Source organism: Capricornis sumatraensis, chromosome 5 (genome assembly GCF_032405125.1).
Source record: "Capricornis sumatraensis isolate serow.1 chromosome 5, serow.2, whole genome shotgun sequence".
Taxonomy (NCBI): Eukaryota; Metazoa; Chordata; class Mammalia; order Artiodactyla; family Bovidae; genus Capricornis; species Capricornis sumatraensis.
In genome coordinates, this window is record NC_091073.1 from 36,332,365 (window position 1) to 36,349,603 (window position 17,239).

A 17,239-nucleotide genomic window follows, 5' to 3' on the forward strand; every position below is an offset into this window, starting at 1 on the left:
AACTCAGAGCATCATTTTATGTTCTGTATTTTTTCACACACACATTTGACATGGACTGTGAAACAGAAATTTTTTTATAACTTAAACAGGATTTTTACTATTTTTAAGATAATATTGTGACCACCTGAACTTATGTCAAGCCTTAGGCAAGTTTTCAAGGATTTACAGCCAAAACTCTAGTTCCTTCCTGTCAACATGAGGAACCAAGCCATTTAGGAATTCTCCTAGTATAACTATTTTTAATTAGATTATACTAAGTCTGCCTTAATAAACCATGACATTGGAAAAATGCTTATTCACTTATATCACGGTTAGTACTATAGGTATAGTTTTTGTTTCATACACCAATCATCTTGTATATTAGTAAATATTAATGCAGCTGTGATATAATTGAACAGTCTATTCCTTCAGACATACTAATTCCATAAATTTAGGCTAACTTGTAACAATTCATTACTAAACTGGAAATAAATAAAAATGGATTTGTAAAATCAAAGTGGCTGTTGGTCCCTTATTCGGAAAATGGTAATTTGTAATTGAAACAATGAAACTCCTAAATAGTTAAAACTTGTAGACATTGTTTTGTGTCTCAAATCACAAAGCCATGGTTCATTTAAAGTTGTCAAGGAAATATCTGTAACAGATGGAAAAAAATAACATGAATATATCTACCATGGACCGGTAATGAAAGTTAAAGTTCAAAACAACGTAAGACTATGTAAAACAGTATGCACTCTTTAAAAACGTAGAACACAAATCTGGTGAGTGATGTTACCCAATACTTTCAAATATTTTTCATGACAGAACATCAAGCTCTGTGAATGGTGCTACAGCATGTGAAACAACAACAGGTAGAAGAATGGAGGCCAGAGCCACATATTCCTGTGGGTCCCCACTTTGCTGAGCATCTTGAAGAACTACTGATGCCTGGCTTTCACCCTTAACATTCTGATTTAAATAGTATGAGCTATGACTTGGGCATTAGGATTTTATAAATTTCCCACATGACCTATGTGTGGCAAATTCTGAAAGATGGATGCCTTGGGTACTCCATTACCGAGCAGCAATATGCACCTCCAAAGGTCTTCAAAGCTTCATGTTGCCCGTCATGTAGGTCAATATGTTGGCATATTAATTTTCCAATTACATAGTGCTTCATATGGAGAAGGCAATGGAACCCCACTCCAGTACTCTTGCCTGGAAAACCCCATGGACGGAGGAGCCTGGTGGGCTACAGTCCATGGGGTCGCTAAGAGTCGAAAATGACTGAACGACTTCACTTTCACTTTTCCCTTTCATGCATTGGAGAAGGAAATGGCAGCCCACTCCAGTGTTCTTGCCTGGAGGATCCCAGGGACGGAGGAGCCTGGTGGGCTGCCGTCTATGGGGTCCCACAGAGTCAGGCACGACTGAAGCGACTTAGCAGCAGCAGCAGCACCAGCAGTGCTTCATAAACTTTTGACCGCATATACCCTAAATGAAATCCTTTCCTAGACTGGCCAAAGGATATCAGTGAAGTATTAATGTTTAACACACTGCTGCTTCAGCTTCCCTAACAGAATTCCTAAGTAAGTCCATTCCCCATTGCTAAAAGCTGTCTTCAAAGTGAGGGCAAGTAAAATCTAACTGAGGTAAATGCCAGAGGCCACTGCAACTGAGAGTAAAATCAGCATGGCACTTGGTCACTTGGGTGACAACCAAGACTTGTCCATTTACGTTGCAGAAACAGTTTCACAAAAGATCTATTAACGGTATCATTGCTGCTGCTGCTAAGTCACTTCAGTCGTGTCCAACTGTGCGACCCCAGAGATGGCAGCCCACCAGGCTCCCCCGTCCCTGGGATTCTCCAGGCAAGAACACTGGAAAGTGAAGTCGCTCAGTCGTGCCAGACTCTTAGTGACCCCATGGACTGCAGCCCACCAGGCTCCTCCGTCCATGGGATTTCCAGGTAAGAGTACTGGAGTGGGTTGCCATTTCCTTCTCCAGGGGATCTTCCCAACTCAGGGATCAAACCAGGGTCTCCTGCACTGCAGGCGGATGCTTTACTGTCTGAGCCACCAGGAAAACCTATTTCCTTCTCTAATGCATGAAAGTGAAAAGTGAAAGTGAAGTCACTCAGTCATGTCCAACTCTTAGTGACCCCATGGACTGCAGCCTACCAGGCTCCTCCATCCATGGGATTTGGAAAATCCCTGGGGTCACACAGAGTAATGATTCCCATTTACAGACAAGGAAACCGAAGATCAGAAACAGTTACAACAACTACTGTTTGGGGGATCTAAACAGTAGAATCGTTTGTTGACATCAAATGTCCATTCTAACATACCATAAATACTAACTCTTCAATTCATTAAAGTCAATTTGAGTTAAATATTCTCTGACAAACATTTTTTAATTAAAAAAAAATTCTTATTTGCCTAGATTCCTGGTCCTTTCATAGAAAGCAAACAATTTACTTTGAACACAGAGCAAGATCAAATAAATCTCTAAGAAAACCCTAAATAAGTCAGAATCTTCAAAGTTAATTTATGTTTTAAATTGGTTTTATTTTTTAAAAGATATCAGTGAAAATGCTGCTGTAATGGTGAAAATTTAGAATTTTGCAAGAAAAACTAGAAATGACAAGAAGATTACATAAAATAGCACAAGGCAGTTGGGTTACTAATCACATTTACTGGGGAAATGGTAAAGATCTGCAGCCCAAGAAACAGTAATAGTAATTTTTAAAAATCATCTAATTAAATGGCAAGTGGTAAATGAGATATGTTCTTCCACAGGCAAAAATCTTTAATAAATTTATGCGTGCTTAGTCACACAGTCATGTCCGACTCTCTGTGGCCACATGGACTGTAGCCTGCCAGGCTTCTCTGTCCATGGAATTTTCCAGGCAGGAATACTGGAAAACTTCCTACTCCAGGAGATCTCTCTGACCCAGGGATTGAAACCCGCATCTTTTGCATCTCCTGTACTGGTTGGCGGATTCTTTGCCACTAGTGTCATCTGGGAAGCCCCAATTTATGCATATTATCACTCAAAAATGGTAAAAACCACAAAATTTCTAAACTGTTTATTAAAGTAAATTCACAGAAAGAAAACCCAGAAATGAAGTATATTTCTCAGGAAAATTATAGGATAAAGAAAGATAATTACAAAAAACACAAACATCTGTTACATGATCTTTCTCTTACTTCTCCAACTTCTTCCCCATATAATTCTGTGACCCACTCCTCCCACACACAAGTACTTATTGGTCTTGTTATTCCCTAGGCCTGGAATGCTCTTCCCCACATAGCTACATGGTTCACCTTCTTACTTCCTTCAAGTCTTTTTTCAAAACTTTCCTTCTCAATGAAATCTCTCCTGATCATCCCATCAAGCTTCAATATTACCCATGTTTCATACACTCTCTTCCCTACTTTGTTGCTTTTTCCTCTTAGCACTTCATCACTTTCTAACCTACAATTATTTATTTATCCTATCTACCAGATGGAAGCTCCAAGAGGTCAGGGATTCTTGCTTGGTCACTGTTGTATACCTTGTTCCTAGGAAAGTACCTTGCATTAAGTAAGCACCCAATAAGATTTGTTTGATAAGTTGAATGAGTCTCCAGTTATGAGATGAAATTATTATTAGAATAAATCAAGGTGTGGTGGTGGTGGTTTAGTCACTAAGTCATGTCTGACTCTTGTGACCTCATGGACTGTAGCCCGCTAAGCTCCTCTGTCCATGGGATTGCCAGGCAAGAAACCAGCTGTGGAGTGGGTTGTCATTTCCTTCCCCAGGGGCTCTTCCTAACCCAGGGACTGAATCCACATCCACACCTCCTGCACTGCAGGCAGATTCTCTACTGCTGAGCCACTAGGGAAGCCCTAAACAAAGTCGAAAGTACACAGAAAAGACATGGGAAAGGTGAGAATGCGCTACTTGACCTGGTAAAACCAAACAGTAATATACAGCTTAAAAGAGTCTTTAGATGGCAAAGAAAAACACAGGCTCTTTGTTTTAGGAAAGTATTGTATCTGCCTCTAAATGTAGGTTTAGTAAAATGATTGTTCACATCAGAAAGAGTTATTTTCACGTCTATAGTTTTAAGTCTATCCAGAGGATAACACAGACAGTTAAGAATTACTCTTTTTTGAAAAAGACTATAAAGGAGATGTTTTAAGGGAATACAAATGCGTAAGAAAATAGAATCTGCTTAAAAGCCCAGAACTTAAAATTTTATGCAAAATGTGTCACGACTATTCTATACCTATAAAAAACAATACTTACATTTGACTTCAAATAATTCAAAAAGTTCAAAAAACATCCAAAGAAAAACTTCTCAGAGAATATTTTATTTGTATAATCTCTATAAATAGGTCACCTTCTCTCCATATACAGAAATGAGGAGAGTTAAGGGCATCATTTCTCCCTACAAAATGTCTTCTGGCTTTGAGAGGAAAACAAAGGTAAAAAAAATTGCAAATATCATTTAAGCTGATTATGAAAAGTTGTGATTTCTCTCACAGTTTTAGAACCTCAAATATCTATTCCATTATGTTCCTCATGAAACTCTTCATTCAAGCTTTAGCTTTTATTTTTTTCATAGTTTCCCTTTTTACTGAAAGTGATAATTTAAATAAACGAACAATTTATTATTCACAGAATTTACACAAATCTATACCTAGATTGATTCACAAGTCTAAAGGAATCTGAAAAAAAAAAAAAGAATCTGGTTATGCCGTTCAGTTCAGTTGCTCAGTCGTGTCCGACTCTTTGAGACCCCATGAATCGCCGTAGGCACTTGCAAATTTACTTGAAAAATCAATCAAAATCTGTACCTCAAATATCTGTATCATACAATTATTGACATCAATAAAGACAAGTATTTGAGTAGACCCCAGAAGAAAGTTATACACATTCTTTTATAATTTATAAGATATTTTTAAAAGTCATAAAATACCTGAACAATTTCATACTATCCTGTCAGTTTAAAGTTTAAAATGTAGTCTATTCAATGGAAGACAAATGTTTTCTATATTCAGTAAGCTATTCATTGCAGTGTTATCTATAATAGCAAAACGTTAGAAACAAATTATTTAGCATATTAAGGAAATGGTTAAGTAAATGATGGAATATCAGCTCTATGTAATATTATGTAGCCATTTAAATAATGGGACTCACTAGGAGAACTTGGGAAAATATTGGACAAGCCTAACTGAACAAAAGCAAAACATAAAAAATAAAGAGTATAACTATGAAAAATACATATACATATGGAAAAAAACTGTAAAATGTCAGTTTTTTAAGTACCAGGATTGTAAGTGAATATTCCTCTACCCAGTTTACTATCATGTTATTGCACTGTTTTTCAATAAAATAAGGAAAAAAGAAATTGCTCAGTCTACAGTATAAATTTATCATTTATTCACTCATTCATGCATTCAACTATTTACTGAGCCCCTATTATGTACCAGACACTGTTTTAGACTCTGGGCATACAATGGCCAACCAGACAAAGACACTGCCCTCACAAATGGGAATTAAGCAAACAAGAGAATTTTAGATAGTGGAAAACACAATGAAGACAAGAATAATGGAAAAGAGTAAGCAGGGTAGTAAAGAAGAAAGTCTACTTTAGATGGATAGTCTGGGAAGACCTTTTTGAGGAAGGGATATTTAAGCTGAGATCTGAGTGATGAAAAAGCACTGACTACACAATAATCTTGGTGCTAGCAGTAAAAAACCTGTCTCCCAACACAGGAGACATAAGAGATGCAGGTTCGATCCCTGGATCAGGAAGATCCCCTGAAGGAGGGCATGGCAACCCACTCCAGTTTTCAATTTGCCTGGAGAATCCCATGGACAGAGGAGCTTGGCAGGCTATAGTCCATAGAGTGGCAAAGAGTCAGACACAACTGAAGAGGCTTAGCACGCACACAACAATCTGGAGGAAGAGAGTTTAAGCTGACTCTTTCCAAAATCATCGAAGCTCAGCTCAAATGTCCGCAGTTGCTACTACAAAGCCCCCAAGGTAGAAACGTCTTAGTGGGTTGAAAGGTTAGAAGGGAAGGTGAGAGTGGTCTTCAGGTGCGGTCACAGTGGTAGGTAAGGCGCCACTAGGGCCACCTATGGCATAATGTTAGAGCTTAGACTTTGTTCTGACTGCGAAAGATAGCCATTGACAAGTATAGAGATAAATTACTTGGGTACTCTATTAGCATTCTTTATCAAAGAAAGTCACATTTTACACAAAATACTGAGCACAAAGTGTGTCCTGGTTTAGAAAAAACAGCAGTGTAAAAATCCACAGCCTGGGCCAGTAATTTGCAAGGCAGGTTAGAGGAAAGGAGCACTGACACAGAACCACAGGATACAGTGCTGGCAGTTAAGAAGGTGCTGCACTCTGAGCACGGACATGAATGAAGACTGAGATTTAGTAATCTTAGTCCTAAAGCCAGAAGAATTTCCAGATAAGAAGAGAGCAGCCTGGGTTACACAGAAAAACACAGTCTGGACCACAACAATTTATTTATGGACACACTGGTTAGGAAATATTGCCCAATTTCTTAAGTAAAGAATAGTCAAGTCTTTAACTTGTTTTTATAATTCTCCTTATCGAGGTGGATTCAATCACTCTCAGTAACTTTTTCTGTCATCTTTATTAAGTCTCAAGTATTAAAAAAAAAAATCTCTGTGAGAAATGCATTACTGCTGCTGGATCAGGTGAATCCTTCATGATTAAAGTACCTCATAACCAGACAGGCCAAACCCAGATAAGGAGTATCTACTACGAAACTACCTATAAAATCTTATTTCTTCCTCCATGTACACTGTGCACCAAATGCTACTTAAAAGGTGGGGGGAAGAGGTAGAGCTCAATAATAAATAACAAAATAAAAAATAAGTTCCTTAACTACAACAAGAATTATATAAGGCCTCCTTAGTAAAAAATGTAGAACATAATCATTTACAAACAACCGTTTCTGTCTCATAAGACCAATAATTTTAAATACCCTGCTTCTCTGTATAGCAAGTTATTTTACTTTATTTTATCTAGAAATAAATTAAGATTTTTTTGTTTTCATCTAAAGTTGGCCAGGATTCTAAGACTACTATCTTTAAGTCTAATTTCATATATGTCAATTGTTTCAGTTCTCTGGTTAATATGTCCTTTTTCCTTGTGTCACCTAATATTTCCTAATATGTTATTTTGTCTTCCATGAATAAAAGGTCAATATCGAAAATGTTGGCTAAAATTCATGCAATGCTAAGTCTGGTCAGAAGGAAATGCTTATTTTTGGTCCAAATGTCTTATCATTTATATCAGGAAAGCAAAGTTTGCTCCTCAAATAGCATTTTAGAATCTAAAAATAACGGAGTTTCTCAAAATGATTTTTCTAAATTTCTTTAATAAGTATAAACAACTTTTAAAATAAAAATATAAGTATTATAAATATCTAACTGCAAATGCAGAATTCTAATAGCCAATTCATTAAAGTATGCTACTTTTGAATTTAAAATTACCATTTCTGCATTTTTCAAAATGCTTTTATAATTATTAGCAACTTTGTTTTTCCCCAAATGATTTACACATAAAATCATAAAATCTGATTCACAAATAAATGTTTCATTCCAAGATTTATGACATTTACCTTCTGCACTATCTAGAAAGACGAGCTTGAATGTTTTAAATAATTTTTAAAGATATTTAACTAAGGTATATCTTTTTATAATTATTCAGATTTGTTCACTAGAAAGTTATTACTACCCTATTTTTTAATATATAATAGAAACTTATGAACATTTTAAAAATCAATAACCAGGTCTTAAAAATAATTGGTTTTTAATAAACTATTTCCCAACATGAACTGCAGCTTTTCTATCGTTCCATTTCTTTTCTCATCTAATAAGTTAGTACTAAACCGCTGAGCAAATTGAAACGAATCACATTTTTTTGGTCATTTAAAAAAACATAATCATAGGTTATCTTTGAATTCTGTCATAATAATTGAAACTCATTTAAATACCTTAACATCCTTTAAATAAAAACTTAATGCTAGAAATGCAATAAAGCAGCTGTAACAACATGAAACTTCACTTTTAGATCCAATCTATGTGAACTGTATTGTGCTTCATTTTTCACATAAACATTCCATGTGTGCATGTGAAGTTGCTCAGTCGTGTCCAACTCTTCGAGACCCCATGGACTGTAGCCCGCCAGACTCCTCTGTCCATGGGATTCTCCAGGCAAGAATACTGGAGTGGGTTGCCATTTCCTTTTCCAAGGGATCTTCCCAACCCAGGGATCGAACCCGGGTCTCCCTCATTGCAGGCAGACACTTTATCCTCTGAGCCACCAGGGAAGCCATATAATAAACATTCCATATAATTAACTACTCTAAAATTCTCAGGGTACTGATTTGATATTACTAAGAAGACTTAAAAATATATATAGTTCTTTCAGGTATTTTTGATGTGGACCATTTTTAAAGTCTTTATTGAATTTGTTTCGATATTGCTTCTGTTTTATGTTTTGAAGGATTTCTTTTGGCCACAAGGCATTTGTGATCTTAGCTCCCTAAACAGGGCTTGACCCTGCACCCCCTGCATTGGAAGGTGAGGTCTTACCTACTGGACCACCAGGGAAGTCAGTCCCTCAATTCTTTTTTACTATCTAAAGCTTTGTACTCTTGGATCTCCTAAGTCAAAATAAGGAAATTCGATATTATAAAAATAAATCACTTAACATGTGCCAGGACCAAAAGTAGGGCAAAATTGAAAGAATCTAGACTATAAATATCACTTTTATTGTTATACTTACTTGTTGCAAACAGCTGTAATCGTACATAAATGAGAATATAAGTTCAATATATTCTATTTACATGTGAATTTGGAATGCAGACAGCAGGTATTAAAACAACATTCTAAAAAACCCTTACTGTAGGATGATATATTTCTGTAGTGGGGATATAAGTGTCAGATAATATGAGTTAGAGTACTAAACTTCAGGGTTACAGAAATTTTAAAATATCATTAAATTGATTGTTACTATTATATCACATATGTATCACACATTGTATCATATATGTATCACATATTTTTTGTCTGATAGACTCAAACTCAACATGTTTGTCTCAAATTGAGGAAAGTCAATGAAAGAGTTAATCAATCACAGGATCATTTGAATAGCAAGCTTGCTAATAAAAGCTTATCAAGAATACTACTGTGCAGTTAATAAAATAAAGAAGATAGTTTTAAATTAATAAACAGTCAGGCTTTACATAGTGTTTTAAAACATACCAAAATGCTTTTCACTGACTTGTCTCATTTATATCACAAATGTACTAGTGGAAACTGGTAGGAAGTAATAAAAAATTAGGATTTCACTAGATAAGACTTTAGCAGATAACAAGCTGGCAAAAATTATAAGTACTCATTATTTGCAACTATAACTAAGTTAGGGGACTTCTATGGAATGGGTATTTCAATACCATTTTAAAAGAAAGCAGGAAAGTTGATTGCGTTGTTCCAAGTATAGATAATTTTAAAAAGTGGAAAAGTGAGTCATAATGGTGGTGGTGGTGGGGAAACAGACCAAAAAAAAAAAAAAAAAGAAATTAAATTTGCTCTGGAAGAGGAGAAGGAATGGAAAAGTACAAGGAAATAAATAAGTATAGATTTTAGAGAATTAGTCAGCAGTTTAAGAAATAGGACTCATAGCTGAAATGGTAGATAATAAAAACAGCTTTAGAAGCAACATTTAAGAATAACTATAGACAAGAAGCATTATTATAAAGAAATACCTTCTGCTTTTCTTTTAGCTCTGTTTTTTAAAAGTAATAAATATTTAAGAAAATAAAATTGCATTTTATTATTAATTTAAAAAATTAATTATTTCACAGTTTTACCTTTATTACTGGAATTTTCATTTTGATTCTTGTTATGGTCATAATCTACTCACATTCTTCTCTTACCTTACTTAATGCTTTTAAAAATCTTTTTTCTGTTATTATCATTTTCTAATTGCATTTTACATTCAAATTATGACTTCTAAATAGCCCTCAATCTGTAAGTGGCTTGAAAATATAGGTTTAAAAAATACACACTAAGTGAAACACAGTATATTTGAAAGAATTAATAATATATATAAATAAAGCTATTAATTATGAAACTATGACCCTTGAAAGTCAAAAGCAGCAATTCTACATTATAATTTTAGTTTCCAAACATATGTATTGACATGGAATTATAAATTCATTAAAACTTTCTCAAAAATTTATACACATAATTTCAAAAGTCTGAAAACACAACATTAAGTTATGCCTCATCAGTACAATATCAAAGAAACTAAATGAAAAGTGGGGAAAATCAGGCAAAGATGGCAATGGTCAAACATGTCTTTCCAAAATAATACATCAGCAGAAACTAACTTTTCTTTAAAAATCATTCTCTTTAATCACTGTCTCACAAAAATTAGAATGACAGGGCCCTGCCACATCTCTCTTGCGTGGAGTGTTGATTCAGAGGGTATACAAGAACCTGTACTTTCCACTCAATTTTGTTGTGAAATTAAAACTGCTCTTGAAAAAATAAAATCTATTAATAATAATAATTTAAAAATTGAAATTGCCAAAATATAACTCTAGAAATTTGGGTTGTTATTTAACAATAATAAGGTCATGGCAAGGGATATATATATATGTTCTGAAATATGTGCAAATGCTAAAGCTAAAGCAATTTTCTGTTTTCCAAAAGAATGCTTTCCATTAATATATAAATTATAGATAAATTCTTAACTTTGGGAAGCTTCAGAGAATACTGAAATACATTCAAACAGAGTTCAGAAAAAAATTTTTGAATCCAAATGATTAAAAGTGTTCAAAATTAATTTCATACTAAAATATGAATTGGTTTTAGCTGTAAAGATAGTATTTTTTTGGTTACAAATAAGAAAAAGAAAACATGTGATTAAGTGCTTCAATTTAATGTATTTGTTTGCATGAGCAATTTTTGGTGACTCAGCTATGCAAACAAACAAATATGTTTATATGGTTTAATTATCTATATTTTTTAATGAAATAGGGAGATGTAAAAAAAAAAAAAGAAAATTCTGACCACTTCAGTAACCTTATTTACTCCTGCCCCTTTTCTCCCCAGCTAGGATGGAAAATAGAGAAAAAAGAGAGGCAATAAAGAAAGACATAAATATGGAAGCAACCTAAACATCCATCAACAAATGAATAAATAATGAAAATGTGATAGGTTATTTATTCATAAAAAAAGAAGGAACTCCTGTCATTTGCAACAATATGGGTAGACCTTAAGGGAAGAAATAAGTCAGAGAGAGAAAGACAAATACCATGTGAGCTTCCAAATATGTGAAATATAAAAAACAAATAAAAACTCTGAACTAGATACAGAGAACAGAGGTGGGAAATGGTAGTGGGTGAAATGGGTGAAAATGATCAACAGATACAAACTTCAAGTTATAAAAACATAAGTCATGGGATGTAATGTACAGCATGGTGATTATTTGTTAATAATAATACTGTATGGTATATTTTAAAAGTTGCTTAGAGAGTAGATCTTACAAGTTCTCATTATGAGGGGGCAAAAGGTAATTATATGTGGAAATGCATATTAACTAGATTTACTTTACTGATCAGTTCCCAGTGTATTCATATATTGATGCCTGTCTGTACACCTGCAACTATGTTACATGTCAATTATATCTCATTTTTAAAATAAGAAGAAAAAGGGAAGAGATCCAAAAAAAGAAAAATGAAAAAGAACAACTGCTTTCTTCTTTCCCAGCACTGGAATAACAAGGGAAGAAGCAAGGAGAAAAAAAAATATTCCTTAACATTCATGTTTCATGTCCCTTCTCCTACCCCAACCCTCATCATCACTGAGTTAAAGTTGCATATTCCGTGTTCCTACCATGTGATACAGTTCAGGGTCTGAGAAGAAATCCTTCCTTCTGGGAGGGTTGGTGTTGGAAGGGAATGATAGAGATATAGGTGGAACACAAAACACATTTAGCGTTCCAGCAAACAAAGAAACTCTGAATGTGTTTTCACATAGTCATAAACTAACCTTACATTCTACAGTGCTATGCTTTAGAAACATTATGAGACAGTAAGTCTTTTGTGGGTCACCCTGGAATCCACAGCCCTTTAACACTGTTTCTGCAAAAATTAATGTATAAATTAAATTCATTATAATTATATATGTCATATGTGAATATAATAAACATAATCTATATAAACACATTTAATTTAAAAATCCACTTACAAATTGAGAATTATCTATGTATTTTAGAACTATAGTAAAGATACCTATCTTCCCCACAAGAAGCCAGTGTCAGCTAGAGCCAGAACAATGATAAGGTGTTCAGATAGGAATCAGGACCATGGTGATGGAAAACAGAAAAGCTTTCAATTCAGCAAAACAATGAAAAATACTGCTCTAGGAAGGAAAGCCAAGATTGCTCTAAAAAGGGAGAATGTAATCTACCTGTGGAGATAAACAAGGACCTTGGCCTAGGAATATTTCAGAGTCCACTGGATAAACAGAATTCACACTGAAGATGAACGGTCAACAAGACTAAGCTACATTCTGTTTCTGCTACATGTATCTGACTTGCTTTTCATAGTGCATTCTCTTCTAAATCCTCATCCTTGACTTTTTTGTTATCATAAATAGGAGTTGCCCAAGTGCTAGAGTTGTGAAGGTTGAATAAATGTAGTGAGAAAGGCTGTAGCTCATGAGGCTGGAGCCTTAGGACACTGTGCCAACCCTTCAAGTGGTAGCCAAAATAAAATCTGGCACATATGTAAGAATCTAGTGCATACAATATATTCAAGTAGTCTGTTCTTGTTTTGGTAATTTACTGCTATACAATATTTCTGAAAAAATGGTTTCCATTTTATTACTAGGTACACATCTTATTTTGTTAAATGCATTTATGGACACATATGCAAATCTTCTCTTTCACATTAAAACTTCAATATTTCACATTTTTAACTATAAGACCTATATTTTCCCCCCTAGTTCCCTAAATAGAAAGAAGCAACAGTGGCAAAGGAATTGAAATTCATCCTTGCATTTCCTGTAGTGGTAGTTTTTAAGCAATTATGGCCACAATTGACCCATATGATCTGGTTCATCGCCTCTGTGCCTATTTTCACCTGTTAGTGCCCAAACAAAAAACTGACCTCTAGGGTAACATGGTGATATCTAATTAAATGATTTTCTATTTGTAATCTAGTCAAACTGTAGCATAAATTTCACTGAAGAAACTAATGTATGTTTAGACCCTATATTTTAAACAATAGCATAATTTGCTTTGATAATGACAAACATATTTCCACTTTTTTGTGCCTTCCTAAAGGACTTTCAGGAATTTATCACACCACTTTAAAAAAAGAAAAGATTGAAAATGATCATTGGTTAAGTTGGAGAATTCCATCATCTTTTTTTTTTGGACATATAGCCTTCTAGATTCCCTGCAAAGGAACAACGGCAACTGCTATCAACTTTCTATTTCACAGTGAATCATGGCACTTTTGCATTTTCTCTATAGATATCATAGAGACAACTGGAACCATCAAATATACTAACGGAGCTAACAGTTTCATTGCAGTTTGTAGGAAGAAGAAAACAGAGAGTGGATTTTGTTTTACACCAATACATATGATTGCTTGGGGCAAAGAAGCAGCTTTTTGTTTCCCATTCTGTGGTTAACTTCTAGGTAGGTGGAGGGTTATAAAAAGAACAAGAAATCAAATAAAAAATAAGGTATGAAAGAAAGGAGAGTGATGGAAAGCACTGAGAAGGTCATGGTAAATAAAATTAACCTTCAGTAGAATTTTTAAAGAATAAGATGAAGCAGTCAAGAATGAATACTAAAACAAATAATCTTGCAAGAAAATTAACTTCCAGAAGATAGAAATATCTAGAGTTGGATCAATACCATAGGATTCTTTACTAAGACTTTCAGAAGAAAATGTTTAAGTCCTATATTATAATATATATCTATTCCTGTATACAAGTATACCTGCTAAAGAGTTCAAAAATCAAGAACATTAAGGAATATTTGCAAGCAGTTGTGAACAGAAACCCAAAATGTATTAATAATTGAAACATGTATTTCCTACTGTCCTATTGTGTTGAAATAAAATTTAAAGCCAATTCAACATTTAAATAAATTTTCATCCATACATGTAACATAAGGAGCTCTGTTTCCTTACTGACTGCCATTCATGGACAGTAAATGAAAAGCTAAAGGTCAACAGCTCTTTCTTCCATGCCACTATAATATTATTTATTAAATTTAGAAGTTACAGCACCTTAAGTACAGAGAAGAAGGGGACAGCACTAACAATCCTCTAATCTGAAGAATGTTTTATTTCTTACCATGTCTTTTCCATCTGTGACCTCTTATTGACATGCTGGTTACTGCATTTCTTGATATTCTAGACGAAGTTGGTGTGATCTCAACTTGAATACACCTTGTACCCTCCTTACTAGATCTCATGGCACCGTGAGGCAACGAAGCTTGTATTGCATTGGCAACCTGAGAAGGAAAAATATAGTTTAAGATTGTCATTGAATAGATACATTATTACACTCAGATAAAACAAGATGCTAAATTTTAACAGGTTTTTAAAAAGAATAACTCCTCTAAGATATATCATAAGATGATACATAAATCCTCTAAATTAAGGAGTAAGAACAAAATTCACAGTTAAAAATATATGTGATGAAATTTAAAATTCTGAAATATTAAATTATATTTCCTAATGCTAATTAATAAATGCAGCTCTAGCATGTTAGTGAGAACATTCTTACATATATGAAAAGGACTACCAGGCTAAGACGTTAGCTTAACAAACATTTCAAATTATATATACCTCTTTCAAATATAAAAGTTTTCTATTACAACAGGAGCATGAATCATTGGGTATTAATAATGTATTAATGCACTACAAATGGCTTCTTATAGTTTCAAGCTGAGAAATTTTAAATTATGAAATTTACATAAGTAAGTGAGGCACCTACCAGCAATGGCTCTGGATATAATTCTAGCTGGGCTCTGTATATAATATCATCCAATGCTTTTTGAGCTAGATCCCATTCTCCATTGTAACTATAAAATTAAGTAAAGTATAATTATTTTAAATTAATTCTATATAAATTAAATAAGATATAATGAGAAACTTTATCTTTAATGAGGAAAATAATTGGTCATATTAGCATACTTCTTACCTTTCTACCCTCATTAAAAATGTATTTTTAAATCTTTGAATTCCTTTCAATTATATCTGAAAGTCTATTAACAGAAAATTTTATAGATGTACATTTCTTCTCTAAAGAACATGTCTATTTATAGAACATGTACCCAAAATGCTAGGTAATTTCAAAGCATTATATGCTTTCAAAGCAAGTCACAGCATAATAAATTATATACCTTGGAATAATGTTCAGAACACTTTATGGTCAAATTACTCTGTAACTCCCACAGTTTTTAATGAAAATCTGCAGCTACTGTGGCTTGCAGCATCCTAAGTAGTTACTTCTTTGCATTCACATAGTCAGTTAGAAGTGTATATGATATATGCTACACATATCACAGAGATATTAGGGGGAAAAGTGTGTGTGGATTAATTTTCAAAGATATGGTGAAACCATTCCTAAAAATTGGCTCAATGATGGAATGGACAGGGAAATAATGGCTTTCTCATATGATAACAAAATAAAAGAGTGTGAATTACATCAAGAGTACAAGTGAGGCCTAAAAAATAGAAGGAGCATTGCTCTCACCCTAAACACAAGATAAAGCCAGGTAATCTAAAAAATCATAACTTCTCATGAATGCAACAAGGAGCTATGGTCACAGGGCAACCAAGTGGCCCAACACTTAACAGCAGTCAAGTGCCCCTGAGGAGAGTCAGGCCACAATGCAGGTGGGTAAGAGAAATCCAGCTAAACTTTTCAACAAATTTCTAAAAGCCAGGTGTGGGCCAGACAAGAGTGTAGAAACTCTGGAAGTAGATACAAGGGGATTCATACCCACTCATTAGCTCTTCTCCACAAACCACATTCAGGCACTCGTAAGAAAAGCTAAGCTCAAAGCAGGGGACCAGAGAATGCTGCTCTTCGCAGTGTAGGCCTGAAGGAAAAGAGCGGCCACCATAGCCGAAAAGGCACCAGGGTCCAGCCAGACCCTTTCAGCAGAACAAAAGTTTAAAGCCTTCGGGGAAGACCAGCAAACCATTTTACCCCAAGGGCAGAGGCAAAGACCAACTCTGGCTGTGAAGGGGAGAAAAAGAAAAAACCTCTACCTGCAGGGGAGAGTCAGGACCACTGAGGAACTCCTACCCTGATAAGCAAGGACACAGGGCCTGCTTAGAAATGAGACTAGACCAGAACACCAGAAAATACCACTTCCTCCTCCCCACCACCCCGGACTAAGCTACTGCATGTCTAGAAACATGCGACAGCACTCTACTGCTAAAGGAGAGGCAAGTACATGGAGAGAGACCCTCTCTGAGGTACAGACACACCAGGAAAGCTGAAAGAATAGAGCAAGAATATTGAGGAGAAACTCTCCAGCTCTAAGTACCAGGTAACATAAAAGGAATCTGAAGTAGGTGGTGCGATATAGGTGATCAAGCAACAATGAAATCCAGTCCCAGCTCACTCCTGTCTATAAAAACTCTACTATTATACTAGAAAAGAGGCATATCCATTTCTAGGCATAAATAATATTTACCTCAGTCTCTACTGTCCTACTCGTGAACAAAATGATGGTCAAATATTACAAAGCACACAAAAAGCAAAAAGCAAAACAACCCACTGTCAAGAGACAAAGAACAACAGAACCAAATTCAAATGCTACAGTTACTGGGGAAAATAAAATAACTAAGATTAATATATTAAAGTCTCTAGTGGAAAAGAGGGGCAACATGCATGAACAGGTGGAGAGTGAGCAGAGATAGGAACGATAAGAAAAAGCCAAATGGAAAGGCTAGAAATAAAGAATGCGCTTAGTGGGCTTATTAGTAGATTTAACACAGTCAAGGAAAGAATCGAGGAACATGAAGACAGATCAACAGAAATTACTCAATCAGAAACACAGCAAAAAAGAGAAAAAGTAAAATAGACCAGAACATCCAAGAGCTTTGGATTACAATATTACTGGTCTAACACAAGTCAACAAAATTTTTCCTAAAGGGCCAGATAATAAATG

The 17,239-nt window shown here is 34.7% G+C and overlaps 1 protein-coding gene across 1 annotated transcript in view; it reads right to left on the bottom strand.

Annotated features, from left to right (window-relative positions):
• Nucleotides 1–17,239, bottom strand: part of HYCC1 (hyccin PI4KA lipid kinase complex subunit 1) — an 83,855-nt gene that overhangs the window by 1,865 nt on the left and 64,751 nt on the right. Inside the window, exons 9-10 of the mRNA XM_068973172.1 lie at nt 15,049–15,136; nt 14,404–14,563 (exon numbers count right to left, since the gene is read on the bottom strand). Of these exons, the coding sequence (XP_068829273.1) occupies nt 14,404–14,563; nt 15,049–15,136 (248 nt within the window). The remainder of the gene's footprint in view (nt 1–14,403; nt 14,564–15,048; nt 15,137–17,239) is intronic.